This window comes from Sitophilus oryzae, unplaced genomic scaffold, assembly GCF_002938485.1.
Source record: "Sitophilus oryzae breed Bouriz unplaced genomic scaffold, Soryzae_2.0 scaffold_1067_pilon_pilon, whole genome shotgun sequence".
Taxonomy (NCBI): domain Eukaryota; kingdom Metazoa; phylum Arthropoda; class Insecta; order Coleoptera; family Curculionidae; genus Sitophilus; species Sitophilus oryzae.
In genome coordinates this window covers 2,240,441-2,257,709 of record NW_022145690.1, presented here as the reverse complement: position 1 = coordinate 2,257,709, position 17,269 = coordinate 2,240,441, and the positions used below count along the sequence as shown (strand labels likewise).

The window sequence follows — 17,269 nt, the reverse complement described above, 5'->3', positions numbered from 1 at the left end:
TCCCACATGAGAATATATGACCGCAACGGCTGTCACTTGAATTCAAAAGTTGAAATCTGAAAATTGACAAAAAAAATTTTTTTGCAAATCCCATACGATCGAAAAAAAAAACGATATCAGCGATGCCTTGGAATTGAAGATCGCTGTCATTTTACCCATACATATATGTAAAATTAAATGGGGAATGTTAACGATCATCATTTCAAAGCCAACTGGAAGCCGTTTTTTTTTCGAAATTTGGTTGAATTTTTTTTTTAATTTACAGTTAAAAAACATAATATCTGTATTATGTTGACGACGCTATATTGGATTTGAGAACTCGTGGGAATTTTTAGAAAAAAAAACATTTTTTGAAACTTACACTGATTATAGGTAGTTCCGGGCTTTAAATTTACTTACTTTTTAAATATTTTTCATACCCTGGATTCGCTCCTTTCTTAACGCCTGGTGACAGGTAATCCAAAAAATACAATTGCGAGAGGACATTGCAAACTTGTGAAAATAAAACTAAATTCGATATTAAACCGAGTGCGTCTCAAAAATGGCTCACCCCTATAACTTTATTTTTTTAGATAAAAAATCGAGGTTTGGTATGTTAGTATATGAAATGAATTAGGATTGATTGACGTATTTAATTGTTTTCGGTCACTTCCTGTTTCATCGGAAATGACTACAAGTTTTGATTTTTAAATGGCACGCTCGGTATTTTTTTACTTTATTCGATAGAAAATGACACTCTGGATAGAATGACATATCATATGTCAATTTTTGATATTTTCGCTTAAAGCAAAACTCAATTTTAAATTTCAATCTAGAGTGCCATGGTTGTGTTAAAAACACTAATTTTTAATCAAGGAGCCTTGGAAAAATAGATTTGATCGTCCTAGTGTCTTGACCTGGTCACTTAAAAGATGCCCAAATCATATTTTTAATCATATCTCATTTTTTTCAAATGAAACAAAGTGGCTCATTAGCATATTTGGAAAAAGCATTTTTTACGAATAATTTGGTACCACACACTTGGTATTTCGAGTCAAATCGTCGTTATGAATCGCAATTTCAAATAAACCATATTCGAAAATGTCAAAAGTTGACATATGATATGTCCTTCATTTCAGAGTGTCATTTTCAATCAAATAAAGTAACAAAATACCAAGAGTGCCATTTAAAAATACAAAGTTGTAGTCATTTCCGGTGAAACAGGAAGTGCCCCAAAACAACTGAATACGTCAATAAATCCAAATTTATGTCATATACTAATATACCAAATCCCGATTTTTTATCTGAAAAAATAGAAAAGTTATAGGGGTGAACTTTTGAGACGCACCTGGTATATAGATAGACTTTTATAAACATACATACTTAGTTTAGAGCAAATATGCAAGAAGCATAAATATATTACTTTTCATATACACCTTATAGGAGACTTATATCAAAAACAAAAATATTTTTCTAACATATTATATTTATATATAAAAAAACAATGTGGAATACTTATGATTAACTTGAAAGGACCATCTCTCGTGACTCAATAATCTCTGGCAACTCTGCGTTTCCTTTAATTTGAGGCTAAAACACAGAAAATCCATTTATACATCGGTACATAAAATAATTTCTGAGCACTACATACTATAACATAGATATATTGCGGAATAGTTCTTTCTATTAATTGGTTCAATTGATCCTGTCTTAAAGCTGGCCCATCTGTACTGTTCTCCGGTATGGTCAAGAGAATTCGTGGTAAAGCAACACTGCCAGCTATAAGCGGGTAAAGATTGTACTGGAGAGTTTTAGTTGAATTTGGCAACACTGATACTGAAGACTAAAATTAATGCATTTTTTTAATAATAAGATTAATTAGATATATATATTATACTATGTTATATCTATATATTTTTTAAACGAATAGTATTTATTGTTCATAGATAAAAGAAACAAGTTTAGATTGGAAAGTGCCCATAAGGGCAATGTAAATACTATTTGGCGCTATTCTGAAAACGGTCGCTCTCCAAAGCTTTTGATAATTTCGGAGCGGTCCGGCTTTTTCCGGAATTATGTCGCCAAATATTATTTATTCAAATTTATTATTATTTTCTTTTAATTTTTTAAATAAAATACAGCATGTTGCATATAAGAAACTTTATTTTATATAAGGACATGTATGAAATACCTATGAAACATTGGAAACCGACGACGTTATGTCACGACCCACTATGGTTTTTGCAGTTCACAGTTCACACAGCTTTTTAAGTTTTTAATGTTACTGTTTCACAATTATCACGGGTTTGAGTGAATAAAATTTAAATTAAACTCACAAGATCGCAATAATTACTTTGAAAATGGACGCTTTAAACACTTTTCGGTATTTTTTCAATGAGAGATTCTGACTTTGGCAAGAGAAAATTATTTCTGTTCTTGTTTGCGGTTGTTCTTAGCAACCGCTATAGCAGCGCCAAATCGCGTACAACGGTCGCGACCCCAAACAATTATATATTTTGACGGGCATTCCAATCTAAATTTATTTCCTTTATCTATAGTATTGTTATTTTGAGAGAGTGTTTCGAACATCGCTAATACAGGACACTTTTTGGAGCGCCATCTCTTAGACATTACTAGAAAATCCCGGATATTGTGAAGAACTTTCTGGACACAAAAAGAATTTTACAGTGTTCAAAAATAAAATTTGCAAAAAGACCTTTGGGATATATAAAACTTCGAAACGCGCCAATTTTTGAATAAATTCTGTAATAAGCGAATTATGACAAATTGGCGAAGAAAAGTTAAAAACTTGTAACTTTTTCCATTAATCATAATAGAAAACGCATATTGCGCATGTCCGGGTAATATAATTTTCGTTTTTAATTGTCATCTGTCCAGAGAAATTGTGGTTATTAATAAAAAGTTTATTTATAGTCACAATGGCCACAAATGACTACAACTGGAAGCTGCTGCTGGGATATTCTATTAATTTTAACAGTATTTTGTTTAACATTCTGAATCATCATAAACAAAAATTTCGAGGTTCTGAATGAAGCATAAGAATATATAAAATTAGTGGCAGTTGTCTGTCATTTTAATCCTGTCATTTTATGTATAGGTACCTATGTATATGTTTTTATAGTCACAATGACCAACGTTTTGGTCAGACGGACAACAGTTACTGGAATCATCATATTGTATAATATTCATTTGTTTTTATAATCAAAAATCTGACTTTTGTCTAGCCATATTTTAACCCCAAGTTTTAAACCCATTCAATAGAAAGTAACCAAATTGTGGTTTCTGCATCAATTTCGCTATCAACCGGTACGTTAATTTAGCTGAATTTTTTAAAAATATTTTTAACAGCAAATAAATTATTACCACTCTCCTTTTAAATCCTGCCAAATGCAAAAATTACTGCTTAATGATATTCCAACTAACCTGTCTATATCCTGAAAACATAAACCCATCACTAGCCTCCATTCCTACATCCAGCTGAACTAGATGTGAAGAATGATTTATAAGATGGTACTGAATGATCACAGGAGTTCGGACAAATCCATGAGCAGGAGCCGATATTTTTAAATTAAGGGGAATCCAGTCACAGTGATAGCCATGTAATGGTACCCGGGTAATAACACTGGCTCCATTTTCTCTAAAAAAGAATATGGATAAAAATACAAAAAATAATAATAACGGACATGGAGCCAAAACCAAAGCCGTTTTTATAAGCACTAATACCTTTTCCAAGTAACTATATATTCTCCCACAACCATGTTTTGGTCAGATGATTTTTCGGATAAGGCCAGATAGAATTCAGAACTAATCTCCTCTTTATTAAATGACAGTCCTGCTATTTGACTATGCAGCTCTGTTTCAAGTGATTTTAGGGGCGGTAACTTTACATACAATATATAAACTCATTAATAGATATTCTTAATTTAACTTCCATAGCAAACCCCAAATAAACTTACACAAACGTTGCCAACGCATAAATAATATTATCACGTACCGCTAGCGGGCGTAGCGACATCTCTCGATAAAATAAGAAGCGACCAACCCTAGAATGTAGAATGTTAATCACCGCGGCTTTACAGATCTATTGTGTGTTCCCCTTCCTTCAGTTATAACGGATTATAACTCATCATACAGTCTCAGGGCTTTGACAAAGGTCAGGATCTGAGACGGCCAGCATCTAAAGAGGCCAGCTCTTCATCTTCGACATCAGCCGCACCAAAGTTTATGGCACGAACGGTTGTCGTCTCGGCGCACTCGGTGATAAGGTGTTCTGGTGTTTCCCCATTTTCCCCATAGAATCTGCATTCGCTGTTGTTTCTCAGCTTCAATCTACTGAGGTGTTCGTTGAGGAGACAGTGTCCTGTTAGAAACCCCTTTGACAATCCGAAAATTGTTCTTACATAAATCAAGGAAAGTCTTTCATTTTTCTCTCATTTCAAGTGGAGGATTAGGAACTTAGACCGTTGGAGGATTTCCATTCCAGCTTACGGATGGAGTCCTTCTTCAGTTCAGCTTTAAGTTGGTTTCCGCTTGGAAAACAGAACGGTTCTGGTCCAGTTAGTGGAGTGTTCCTCCCGCTCCTTTTCCAGCTAGATCGTTTGCTTTTTCATCGTCTTCTATCTCTTGGTCAGCGGGCACTCAGAGTAGTAGGACTTTATTTTCTTTGCCTAATTTGTTCAGCTTCTCTAGGTATTCTTTGATAAACTTCGAGGGAAAAGAGATATGTATTGCAATCAAACTGTAATAGCAGATTTATACATAAAAGAAAAAATTAGTTGATAATAACGTAAGATGGCTATATACACTCCGAATATTATGGAATTTAAAAAATAGTTGCTGGAATAATCGAGTATGACCTGTGGCTCTATAAGCAGGTTTAGCACGAAAACGAGTAAGTTTTGAATTATTATTATAATCAAAACGAAGCAATATAGCATAGTACTGTAAAAAGACGACAAACTTTGATGACGTGAGTGACCATTTTATTTGGAGTTTGCTCTATGTATGTATACATACAAATTCGATAGAAGTATTCTCAATATGAATCGGCCAAGGCGATAGAAATTTTATCAGTGGCATAACACCAAATTCTTCACCTGCGTAAAACTTATGTATTTCTTGCATCAATACCGACACATAGGTAGTTGTTATTTCAAATGGCTGGACTACTGGCAAAATAATCATTTCGTTTTTAATACTGATAACAGGTTTATCACTATCAAGTGTATAAATAATTTTTACATGAATGTTGCATATTTCTGGATTAAAAGCTCTTATAAATATACTGGTCCTAATCCTTGAATCCTTCTCTAGGGTTTGACTGACTGGCAGATTTATTGGCAATTTTTCAGGCTGCATGGAGGGTAATGATGAAAATTGTGCTAAAAAATATTGAAACCTTTCAAAGTAAGTAATTAAAAAAGCACTACATAGTATATTTTTCAATATTTCTATTACACCAAAGAAAAATAATTCACATGATACATTTTTGCAATCATGTTAGCATCAGAAATGATTCGTTTTTCATTATACTAATTATACAGACATAAGGTAGATTCACACGTATCCAGTAGTTTTGCCAACACTGGCATGGTAGTGGCACCTTGTAAAGACTTTTTCGCGTCAGTCCAAAAAAAGCCCGTCTATTTTTCCTGATAGTAGCCTCCACCCACGTTCACTCTAACCCCCGTGCCATCATTGTGGACTACCCCAAATTTGTTTTTTACTTTTGGGATAAAATTTTTTATATTTATTTTTTTATGATGTGTCATTAAAAAATATATACAACCCTAAATTTTCACCCTTCTACCATCAATCCCTATTTTTTAATAGCGAAATTAGTAATTCAATAATTTTAACTTAACAACAAATTGTTTTTAAAACTTGTTAGAATACCTTAAAATAAAAACGTGAGTATGATTGGGTATATACCGGGCATAATGGTATTTAACCAAATTCAATATACCATTTATTGACACTTTGGGTATATACCGGGGCAAAAACTTGGGTATTTAACCCTAACCCAAACCCAAATAATACCACCTAACCCAAATTTCAATATACCAAGTAGTTGCTCATCACTGACCACAGCCACAGCAACGCGTAGTCGAGTCTGCTAGTTATTAATATAAAATACAAAAATTTTAATAAACAAAAATTCAGTAATCTTATATCGTTTGTTCCAACCGGGCCGAGAACCGATCCTGGGACGGTAATTTCTAGTCGCCCACTTACTGTTTGAAAAGTTTGATCGTTTGTCAAGATTAACAAATGAATTGACTGATAGGAAATTACCGTTCTAGGACGGTTCTCTCGTCCGGTTGGAACAAACATTATGAAATAAATGTTTTTGGTCTCTTTTGTCACCGTGCTTTTATTAGAATGCCCTCTCGGAAAATCCATGGGCGTACCTATTATTTTTTAATAAAAATTGATGATAGGTTTGTCAAGGGTCAAACACAATCATTGATTAAGTAAATAAATATCAGACATTCTGTCTGAATGTAAGTGGTTCCATAAATTATCTGCCTTAACAGACAGACTGACCTAACAACTAGAGATGAGAATGGGGTGATGGAATTGTTTATGATATATATCTATAACTATATACAGGTTGGTAATTTGTTTATTACTCGCGGCAAGAGGTTTTTGGTTGAAATATGGCAACCTCGGCCCGCTCGTCAATAGACGACGCGACCGGACGAGTCTGCAGAAAACCCTATAAGTGCATGCGTTCTCAATAGTCAGTGTTGCCATTTTGTTCCCCTATAAGTAACTGTCCAGTTAACAACCTGTATAGTTATCGATATATCGAATAACAACAGGTTACAAAATAATCGATATACCGATGACTATCTCGATATATCGATTTATCCATACCTAAGTCAATTTAAATATAAAAAATAAAATGATTAATTTATATTTCACTTACTTTCACTATTGCCATCGTCTGTATATATTTCAACTTTTAAGTCTTTAATGGCACTGAGTTCCTCGTTAATAATTAGTAAATAAACCTCATAACATTCTCCAACCAGGGCAGGCAGATCATGTTCAAATTTCAGGTTGACTTTAGAATCCCTAGGGACAACAATTGAATTGTGTATAGATTTTAAAGTGTTAAAATCGGAATTTTTTCCTTGTTTTTGGAAACATTTGCTTTCTGAATTATCTACATTCAGTATTTGTGTTTCAAATTTAAGGTTGACTAAACATTCAGAGTCTTTCCCTATAGTAATATTCATCCACTCAATCTGAAAATAAATGAAAAAGAAAATAAAATAAAATTTAAAATAAATTATATTTCCTAAAAAGGACGAAAGTTACAACGAAACATAGGCTTATTGTTTTGTTATTGTAAAAAGTCCCTTATTAAATTAAGTTCATATTTATTAAATTTAATCTTCACTGATTTCTATGTTACCATTTGTAGTGAGATAAATATAATATAGATAAATATTATCTCCAATAGTCAAAACGATTTTAGAAATGGGAAATCGTCAGTAAGAGCGATTTATCAGGAACTAACAAAAGTACTAAATTCATTGAATGAAACAAAGCTAACTGTAGCAATGTGCATTGATTTATCAAAAGCATTCAATCGTGTAAACCATAAAATACTATACCTGGGAACCGGATAGGTAGGTATGGCATTTGGGGTATGGCGTTGGAGCTAATAAAATCTTATTTAGATAATAGAACCCAGCAGGTTTTTGAATATGACAGTCAGGGTAGAGTTATAGCACGGCATATAAATCAATCGGCAGGCTAACTCGCTTTGGCGGGAACGCTACGCGCATATCCTCGCGCACGCCGCCATTTGAGTTTCCATCAACAGAAAGTAACCAGTGTCGTAGTTTTTTTCATCGACTAACCAAACCAAACCAAATCACACAGTTACGTCAGATTCGAGTCAGTACGGCTTAATTTATTTTGTTTATTTCTTGAGTTATATATTCTATAGTTGTTGTTTTATTTTTGTTTATTGTGTTATATATTTGCTTTTTCTAGTTTTATTTTCGTTTCTTTTGTACAATAATTTATTTTAGTATTTATATTTTTCTGAACATTTTTAAATCTTTAATATAGGAGTGGTTTGATCAGTAATTAGTTAATTTTTCCGTGTTTTTACAATGCCTGGGCGAAGTTGTGCAGCAAAAAACTGCCCGAGTAGAGGACTAAACTGTAATAAAAGTTTCTTTCTGTTTCCTAGAGATCCTATTAGATATATGTATATGTGAATAATTATTTTAACATATTGTTACGGATTCCGTGGGTCCACTAATTTAAACTCACGATAAAATACTTAACGAATTTATTTGTCTCACTCTGTACACAACTTGTACTATTTACAACACAATTTATGCAACTACTATTACTCTAACGGTATTTCACAATTTAAAACGCGGTATTATCAAACTTCAGACTGCAACTGTCAACTGTCCCCACAGCCGATAGCGCGCCCTTTTATATAGCTGTGGACTTCCGGAAAATTCTATTCTAGTATTCTGTAGAATTTCTTTTACTTTCTGGCGAATGCGCCAGGTTCCTCAATGCACGCTGCGTTTATGTAGCAGTAACACAGTTATGCAACCAGTAATACACCCTGACCTTGACATTGCCCCCTTCTCAAATTTGATGAAATTTGATCAAGGTTTCCTGTCCGGTATCTCCTCAATCGATCCAGATGTACTATTTTCATCTTACTTCTAGGGCTGCGTTGAATCCGGTACACAACATCATTTACCCTCTTGATGACTGTATAAGGACCTTCCCATGCTGTAGTTAACGTTGGAGACCTTCCTTTCTTGCGCTGTGGGTATACCATATCATCCTGTTGAAATCCCGTAGAATTTGCTCTGAGGTCGTAACGAGCTTTCATCCGGTCACTGGCTAACGCAATCTTACTTCTAACGGCCTTATGAACGTCCAGTAATCTTTCCTTCCTAACAATTCTTTCGAACGACAGTCCAACGTTATCTTGTTCCATTTTTCCTCCAGATCGAGTACTTGGTCCTTGTCTAGCTGCGCAAATCTTACAACGTTGACACCATTTCTTAACATCTTCGGAATAATCCACCCAGTAAAAACGGTCTCTCAGCTTGCTCAAGGTATTGTTTACTCCAAGATGGGCTCCAGTTTTACCACCGTGAATTTCTTCCAATACCTGGGTAACTTTCTTCCTTGGTACCAGTAACTTAGTTGTTACTGTCCTGCCATCCGCACTTTCCCACGTGCGCTTTAACAATCCATTTTCAATCACCAGTGAATTCCACTGAGCCCAGAGAGCTTTGAAAACCAGCCCTCTGTCCGCAATATCCTGGCACGGTGGTCTCTCGCCGTTCCTTGAGCCGTATTGCTCCGATGTCTGAATCTTCCATTTGATCTTTCCTTAATTGTGTCGTCGTCCATTGTGCGTCAGTTCTTAGTTTAAAATTCCTTACTCTGACAGTGCTTTCGCGATGTTTCATTTTCTTGTCCAAGGTAGCTCGTCGTCGATCTGGCTCGTTGTCGATAATTTGTACCCGTCCTACACGGCATCCAGAGGTTTTCTCCATTTTCCCGAACACAGTCTTCTTGGTATCACCAGGTATCATCACAATTTCCGCTGATCTTGCTTCCATATTTCCTGGTCTCTTCTCTTTAGATACAGCAAATTCCTCATTTCCGATTTTCAGCATGTTGACTGATCACATCCATACCCATGATAAAATCATCTTCAATGTCTGCCACTAAAACGCTATGCCGAAACTTCAAATTCCCTAACTCCAGTTCCATGAAAGCCTCTCCCCGTACAACGGCCATTTCCCCCGTAACTGTACGTAAATACACTCTTCTTCTAAGAGGCATCATCTTCAATCCTTGCATTGAGTTAGTCCGCACCAACAAAACCATAGCGCCTGTGTCCACAGTCATTCGAATTCTTCTACCATTGACCTTCCCGTTAATCACCAAACTGTCAGCGGTTCTTCCTAGACTCCTAACGGAAAACATCTTAGAGGCTCTGTTTTCTTCAGCCAATACTCGCTCATTAGTGTTGATTTCCTGGTGCCTATGCTCTCTCGATGGTAAACGGAATCGCATTTGGACGCGGCAATCCCGTTTGATGTGGCCATTCCTGCCACATCTATAGCAACTTATGCCCTGGGATCTTCCGATGTGCCGATGTTCTCTTGATGATGAACGGAATGGCATTTGAATGCGGCAATCCCGTTGGATATGGCCATTCCTGCCACATCTATAGCACCTAATATCTTGGAATCTTCGGATGTTGCTGACTACCTTGTTTATTAGTAACTCACATAGTTTATCGAATTTCTTATACATCTCCTCCAACCCTCTGTGAGTACTTTCGGGCTGTTCCTCGACCGTTACCGATCTTATCTCCGGTCTAGGAGTGGCGTTAAAAGCAGCTTCAATTTCCAGCGCCCTGACGAGTACTTCGCTGCTGGTAGAAAATCGGGATATTTGCAGCGCCCTCTGCAATTCGTTGTCACTCAGTCCGCTGATAAAGCGCTGGGCAGCGAGTTCCTCCCTAAATCCTTCCGGTGCTTCAGGATACGCTAGGTGTACCAGCCGACGTAAATCTGCTTCGAATTCCTGCAGACTCTCTCCGGACCTCTGCAGGCGTGTCTTGATCTGGGCCTGGTAAAGTTGACGTCGATGTTGGTCGCCATATCTTCTGTCCAGTGCAGCGACCAAAGTTTGGTATTCCTGCTGTTGGGCTGCAGGAATAGTTTGCAGCAGTTCCAGAGCAGTGCCACGCAGCGCGATGACAAGTGCCGCTGCTTTCTTCTGGTCGGTCCATCCGTTGGCAGCGGCGGCTGCTTCAAACTGGCGGTGGTACATCGTCCAGGTCGTTTGTCCATCGTAGGTCGGGGCCTTAAGGTTCGCAGTTCCAGGAACGCCAGGTGTCCTTACTTGTACCTTGGTCTTCTGTAGGTCCATCTCTAATTTCTCCATTTTCTGCTGAAGGCGTTCCTCCAGATCTTCTACGGCTTCTTGAAGGTGGATTTCTTGCCTTTTTTCTAGTTCTTCAAAGTTCTTCTTAAGACGGTTTTGATCTTCTTGTCTTTCTTCCTGGCGGTGCGTCTCTATATCTTCTAAAATTTCCCTCCATTCATTCTTCTGACGGATTTCTAAATTGCCTAAAATTTTCTCAAGCCGGTCCTGTTCTTCTTCTTTGTCTTGTTATCGTTGAATTTTCATATCTTGGAAAATTTTGTCTTGATTTTCTAGAATTTTCAGTAGGCGGTCTTGTTCTTCTGCTTTCTCTTTTCGCAGCTTCTCTTGTTCTTCTGCCTTTTCTCTTCTCATATTCTCCATAAAATCGCCCAGTAGTTTGCTTACTTCCTCCATTTTCTTCGCTTGTTGTCTCGTACCAACCACAAAAATACTCTAATTCGGTCTAAAAATCTTCCACTCCACTTAATTTCTTCTTAAAATCCTCTTGAATCGCACTTCCGACACCAATTGTTACGGATTCCGTGGGTCCACTAATTTAAACTCACGATAAAATACTTAACGAATTTATTTGTCTCACTCTGTACACACAACTTATACTATTTACAACACAATTTATGCAACTACTATTACTCTAACGGTATTTCACAATTTAAAACGCGGTATTATCAAACTTCAGACTTCAACTGTCAACTGTCCCCACAGCCGATAGCGCGCCCTTTTATATAGCTGTGGATCTTTCGGAAAATTCTATTCTAGTATTCTGTATAATTTCTTTTACTTTCTGGCGAATGCGCCAGGTTCCTCAATGCACGTTGCGGTTATGTAGCAGTAATACAGTTATGCAACCAGTAATACACCTTGACCTTGACAATATTTTAGGTAAAAAAAAAACCAGTAGTATACATATTAGGGCATTCAGCTAAATGGAAAGATCTAATTAAAAATATACAAGTTTAGCATCTATATTTAATGTTAACAAACTTATATACAGGGTGAGTCTTAAACATGTGCAAATATTTTCAGGGCTGGTAGATCTCGATAAAAGAAACATATTTTCTCCTTACCATTTTTCAGATAAATCGCAACCAAAATAACCGAGTTATTTAAGTTGAAAGTTAAGTGAAAATTTAAAAAAAATGTTTTTTTCTGAAACTAAGGTAATATCAGGGTGCATCCACATTATCCTAGAAAAAGCGGATCGGCGTATCGGCGTAACGACCTTAAATCGATTTCTAGCAATTCTATTGGCTGAAAAATTCATCTGTCAGAAATTTTATCTGTCAAATTCATCTGTCAAAAATTTCAGCCAATAGAATTACTGGAAATCTATTCATTCATTTATTTTCTAGGTTTATTATTCATTTATTTCTAGGATAGTGTGGATGCACCATCAGGGTTTTGTTTATTTTATAAATGGTTTTATGCAAAGAGGGAGATTATCGGAACTTAAAAAGGCTTCAAAATAGTGAAAAAAAAATAAAATTAATAGTTTTACTTTTTAATTTACTTAGAAACTAATGGCCTTCAGTTTTTTTCAGTACCTGAATTTCCTTATTAATATCATTTGGATCTGCTTCAAATTCTATGACAAACTTTTTCACTTCATTGGGATGAAAAATAAGAGATTTTTTTTCGGATTTGTCAATAAACAATTCATTACTTGTGCATGGTGAATTAACTTTTAGTGATATATCTGAAAATACTAAAGGAAATGGACAAGTGGTTCTAAAAAACAAATAGTTGATATTAAAATATTAAAAAATCAATAATGTGATATTTGACTCACTTTATAAAAATATCTATTGAAACTTTTTGATCTATTTCAAATGTTGGTTTCGTAAATCTAAGTTTCGATTCAACACATGAAATAATTTTAGTCATATCTAAAGTAAAAACAGAAGGCTCAACATTGTTAAATACTGGTTGCCAGAGAATTATTGCATTCTGTAATACATCATGGGGTAATTTTGGGTCTCCATAAGGAATTTGTTTCTGAAATATTTTTAGGAGTGGTATTATATTTATAGTCCAGTCATCCATTGGCGTAACTACAGGGGGGGGCACCCCCCCCCAGGTACTGCTGGACACCCCCCAGAGAAATCCTGAAATATGACTCTTGGCTACGTATTAATTTTTATTTCCTTGTGATGTAGTAAAAATGACGTTTTCTAGTTTTGTTTAGTTAATATTATTTTATTGTGTTCAAAAAATCTGTTAATTTTTATTTTTTTAGAAAATTGTAGGTATTTAAGTAATCTACGGGAACACAGTTTGATAACCAAGTCTATGAAATTTATTGATAGAGAAATTCATGTAAAATTTTATTCAAAAAATGTGTTTTTTAAAATTATTTTTCATTTTTAAAAAAACAAAAGCCCTAGGCCGCCCTGGGGTCAACCCCAGGCCCCCCCCCCCAGGCCCACCCCAGGATAAATTGTTAGTTACGCTAATGCAGTCATTATAGGGGTTTCACCTCGGAATTGGAGATAACCGGCTGTAAACTCGTATAAACCTTTATTTTAACATCCTAAAACATGTCTCAAAACCTACATATGATAGCGTGTGCGCGACTTGTAGATCAGAGGTCAAAGGTCAAAAAATCGATTTTTTTGCACATTTTTTGCAAATATCTCGTTCCCTTTCACATTTACGCTATTTATATTTATTATATATATTGTAGAGGATAAAATTCTCTGCAACTTTTGTTCTAAAAATTTTTTTGTACCTCAAACCGTTTTTGAGATAGAGGGTGGTGAGCGCGCAGTCGGTCAAAAACACGCCGTATAAAGTCCGTTAATTATTGAAAAATATATAATTATAAATAATTTACATTTTTTCATAAAAATATTTTTTTTATAAATTAAGCGTATCTTCATTTAATAACACTTACTCTTTGTACAGTTAGAAAAAATTATTATTGGGGTTGGATAATGCGTAATGGATTCCTGGTAATGCGTAATGGATTAAACCACTACTATTCTAGAAAAATTTGCTGAACACAATATTCTGCAACTGTAAGAATGGTTGTGGTTCGCGATGTGGATGCAGGAAGTCAGGGTTTCGGTGCTCTTTAGTTTGTGGCCAGTGTAATGGGCAAACTTGTCTCAATGCTACTCTATCAGAGCGATGTCAATGAAGATGGTACATTTGACCCCGAAATCCTAGAAGACTTCGAGACAAATGTCGTTGAAGACGAAAATGAAGAAGAATTTGAAATTCCACAACGACCAGACGATGATAGATGAAATATAAATTAAAAATATATTTCTTGTTTTTTTATTTACTTAAAATGTAATTAGTATAAATCTAACTTTAATTAAAATATAATTAAAGTATTTCTGTTAATAATTTTCTAATTGTACAAAGAGGTTAGTGTTATTAAATGAAGATATACTTAATTTATGAAAAAAATTATTATATTCAATATGATCTTTTATGAAAAAATGTAAATTATTTATAATTATATATTTTTCAATAATAATTAACGGTTGAACTTGAATGATACCGTACATAATGAAAGACTACGCGCTCACCGCCCTCTATCTCAAAAACTGTTTGAGGTACAAAAAAATTTTTGAAATAAAAGTTGTAGAGAATTTTATTCTCTACAATATTTGTAAATGTGAAAGGGAACGAGATATTTGCAAAAAAATGCGCAAAAAATCGATTTTTTGACCTTTGACCTCAGTTATCTACAAGTCGCGCACACGCTATCATATGTAGGTTTTGAGACATGTTTTAGGATGTTAAAATAAAGGTTTATACGAGTTTACCGCTGGTTATCTTGAATTCCGAGATTCCTACCCTATTTCGACTAAGATGACTGGACTATTAGCGATCCTTACCAAAACTTACCTTAAATATTCTATTCAAATTTTCATAAATTCTTTTTTTATCTTCTAAGGCTACGTTAATTGAAGAACTCAATATTTCAAGTGCCAATTGTATATAATCTTGTACGTTTGCTGTTAAGTATGCACATTTTATTGCTTTCTCTAAAATGTTAGATATTATACCCCACCATTTTTCCTCCCTATAATCTGACAGCATATGTGATAATAGCCTGAAATATCAATCACTAATTTATAAATATATAACTAAGACTAAGATAATTTTTACGTTAAAGCTTTCCCAAAATCTTTTGAATCATAACATTCCTCAGCCATCTGTAATACTAGATGTCTTCTTGTTCTTGGACATTTATAAATCTTATACTGTGCAATGGCAAGTCCATACAGAGAAATTATAATGCTCTTAAAATTATTTTTTATAAGTTTTCAATTAAATTATATAAACTAATGTAATTACTGAATGATTAATTTGATTTTCTAAAAATTGCAAGGCTTGAATACCATTTGCTTCAACAATAGGTTCTGGAGGTTCACTAGACATTTTACCAGGTCGCCAAAGTCTTTGACCATAAAAATCTATTCTTTCTATACCTTCTAAAGGATCTGGATGAGGATAAGCAATGATTTTCTAAAATAAAAAATTAACAGATCTAAGCATCCATTATTATATATCTACACACTGAACACAGCTCCTGGCACGCTTTCTTCCTTAGTATTGCATACTGTGCCCCTTGTTGATAATATATTCCAGGATGTTGAGTTTGAACTGCTGGAAGGCCTTGTTTAACAGCATCATCAAAAATCTCCCCAAAAATTTCATATCTTAAAAATAGGTCAATATGTTACAGACGTTACAGTATAGAAATACTACAATTGAATCTTTTACTTACTGTTTTGATAACCAAGCAAAATGCTCAAAAGCCAGTTCTTGAAAACCAGATCTGTTTTTAAATTTGTCAATGTGAGACTTAAATTGTGCAATTGCATCTCGAGGCAAATTTAAGGCAAACATTAATTTGCATATCTTATAGCTTATAAATCCTGCCACTGTACGAATTTCCAAAGCATTTGTGTCAACTATTCTGATATCTAATAAATTGTTATACGAAAGACTATAATGCCTAAAATATACAACCAATTATACCAGTAGAGAAATATTTTTAATTTAATATGCTTTACTTATGAGCTGACTGTATATCCTGTTTCAGTTCATTAAAAAATGCCATTTTAAACTGATGCCTAACAAAGAGATATTGGTGTGTGTTTTTGTTAAGATGGTCTTTATGAAGTTTTACATTTTTAGCACAGTTATAATAATAATTTTGACAAAACTCAAAGAATGTATTCTCTAGTCGAATAGTATAGCCCTAAAATGAATAAGGTTTATAATAACTAAGTACATACATATATAGTACATGCATACTAGTAAATGAGGACCATGAGGTAATATATATAAAGATTGGGAATTTAATTCACAACTGGAACAAAGTGCTACTGCTCTTTCTGCAGCTAAAGGATCTTCTGGAAGAGGCAAAACATTTTGAATTAATACTACAACTATGCGAGTATCTCTTCCTTCTAAAGCAGCCCTAAAAGTATTAGATAGTAAATATGCAAATGTTTTAAATCCAATGCAAATGCACCTTAAAGACTGCACTCTGGAAGCACATTCAATCATCTTTTCATTCCAAAGACTATCCTTCCAATCCAAGTCATAGAAAATAACAATAACTGCAGGAAGTTCGTTAAGGTGTTTAATCATCCAGTTGTTTTTTAATATGCCCTTTGGAACATACCAATCATAAGAATTTCTTTTGGGTTTAATTACCGGAAATTTGTGGGTGTTACTTATAAGCTTATATGATACTGCCGCCTTTTCATTACGATTAATAAATGTTTCCCAAACTGATTTATGAATGGCATTATTTACAATATCTAAACCAGAAAATCCAATAAGGGCCAACGGTTTTACTTTAAGTTCTTGTGGCAGGTTAAAATAATTTTGGTAGAACGACGGGCTTCCTTGCATGATTTGTATTAATCTTTGTTCCACTAAAATACAATATTTTTTCACATATTAAACATGTTGTAAAGAACACAAACTTTATTTTATAAACACAATAACACAAATCAAGAAACAGCTGATTTCTGTGGTTGGAATGTCAATGTCAGAAATTGAAATTAGCTAAGGAAATTAGGGTTGTTTTTTGCGTATCGATAGTTTGGAAGCGTATTCGGAACGTTCCAAAACGCTCCGCAACATAATTGGTTGTCCATAAAGGATAAAGGGTAACTAGGAAATAATGAGAAAGTAAATTAATCTATTGATACTATCCTATGATACTATCCTTTTATTCTATACTGTATAAGTAATTATTTCTTTTACTTTGAAAATTTTGCTGTGATTTATGATCATATATAAAGTATATGATCTAGGAATGATATGTTTTTGT

General features: G+C 34.5%; 1 protein-coding gene across 2 annotated transcripts; it reads right to left on the bottom strand.

Moving 5' to 3' along the window:
- Positions 1–1,445: 1,445 nt before the first annotated feature.
- LOC115879865 (trafficking protein particle complex subunit 11) lies at positions 1,446–16,974 on the bottom strand. Of its 2 annotated transcripts, XM_030896888.1 has the most exons (17): positions 16,920–16,974; positions 16,460–16,868; positions 16,240–16,405; positions 15,996–16,183; positions 15,707–15,937; positions 15,497–15,638; positions 15,274–15,444; positions 15,085–15,218; positions 14,821–15,028; positions 12,752–12,957; positions 12,507–12,690; positions 6,932–7,253; positions 5,017–5,381; positions 3,724–3,881; positions 3,424–3,637; positions 1,631–1,822; positions 1,446–1,569 (listed from the first exon to the last, which is right to left on the bottom strand). In XM_030896888.1, coding segments are annotated over exons 1-17 (3,360 nt in total). In that variant the 5' UTR covers positions 16,921–16,974; the 3' UTR covers positions 1,446–1,500. The 2 variants fall into 2 exon arrangements, with proteins under 2 accessions (XP_030752748.1, XP_030752755.1); XM_030896895.1 differs by having other exon boundaries at positions 16,460–16,968.
- Positions 16,975–17,269: the final 295 nt, after the last annotated feature.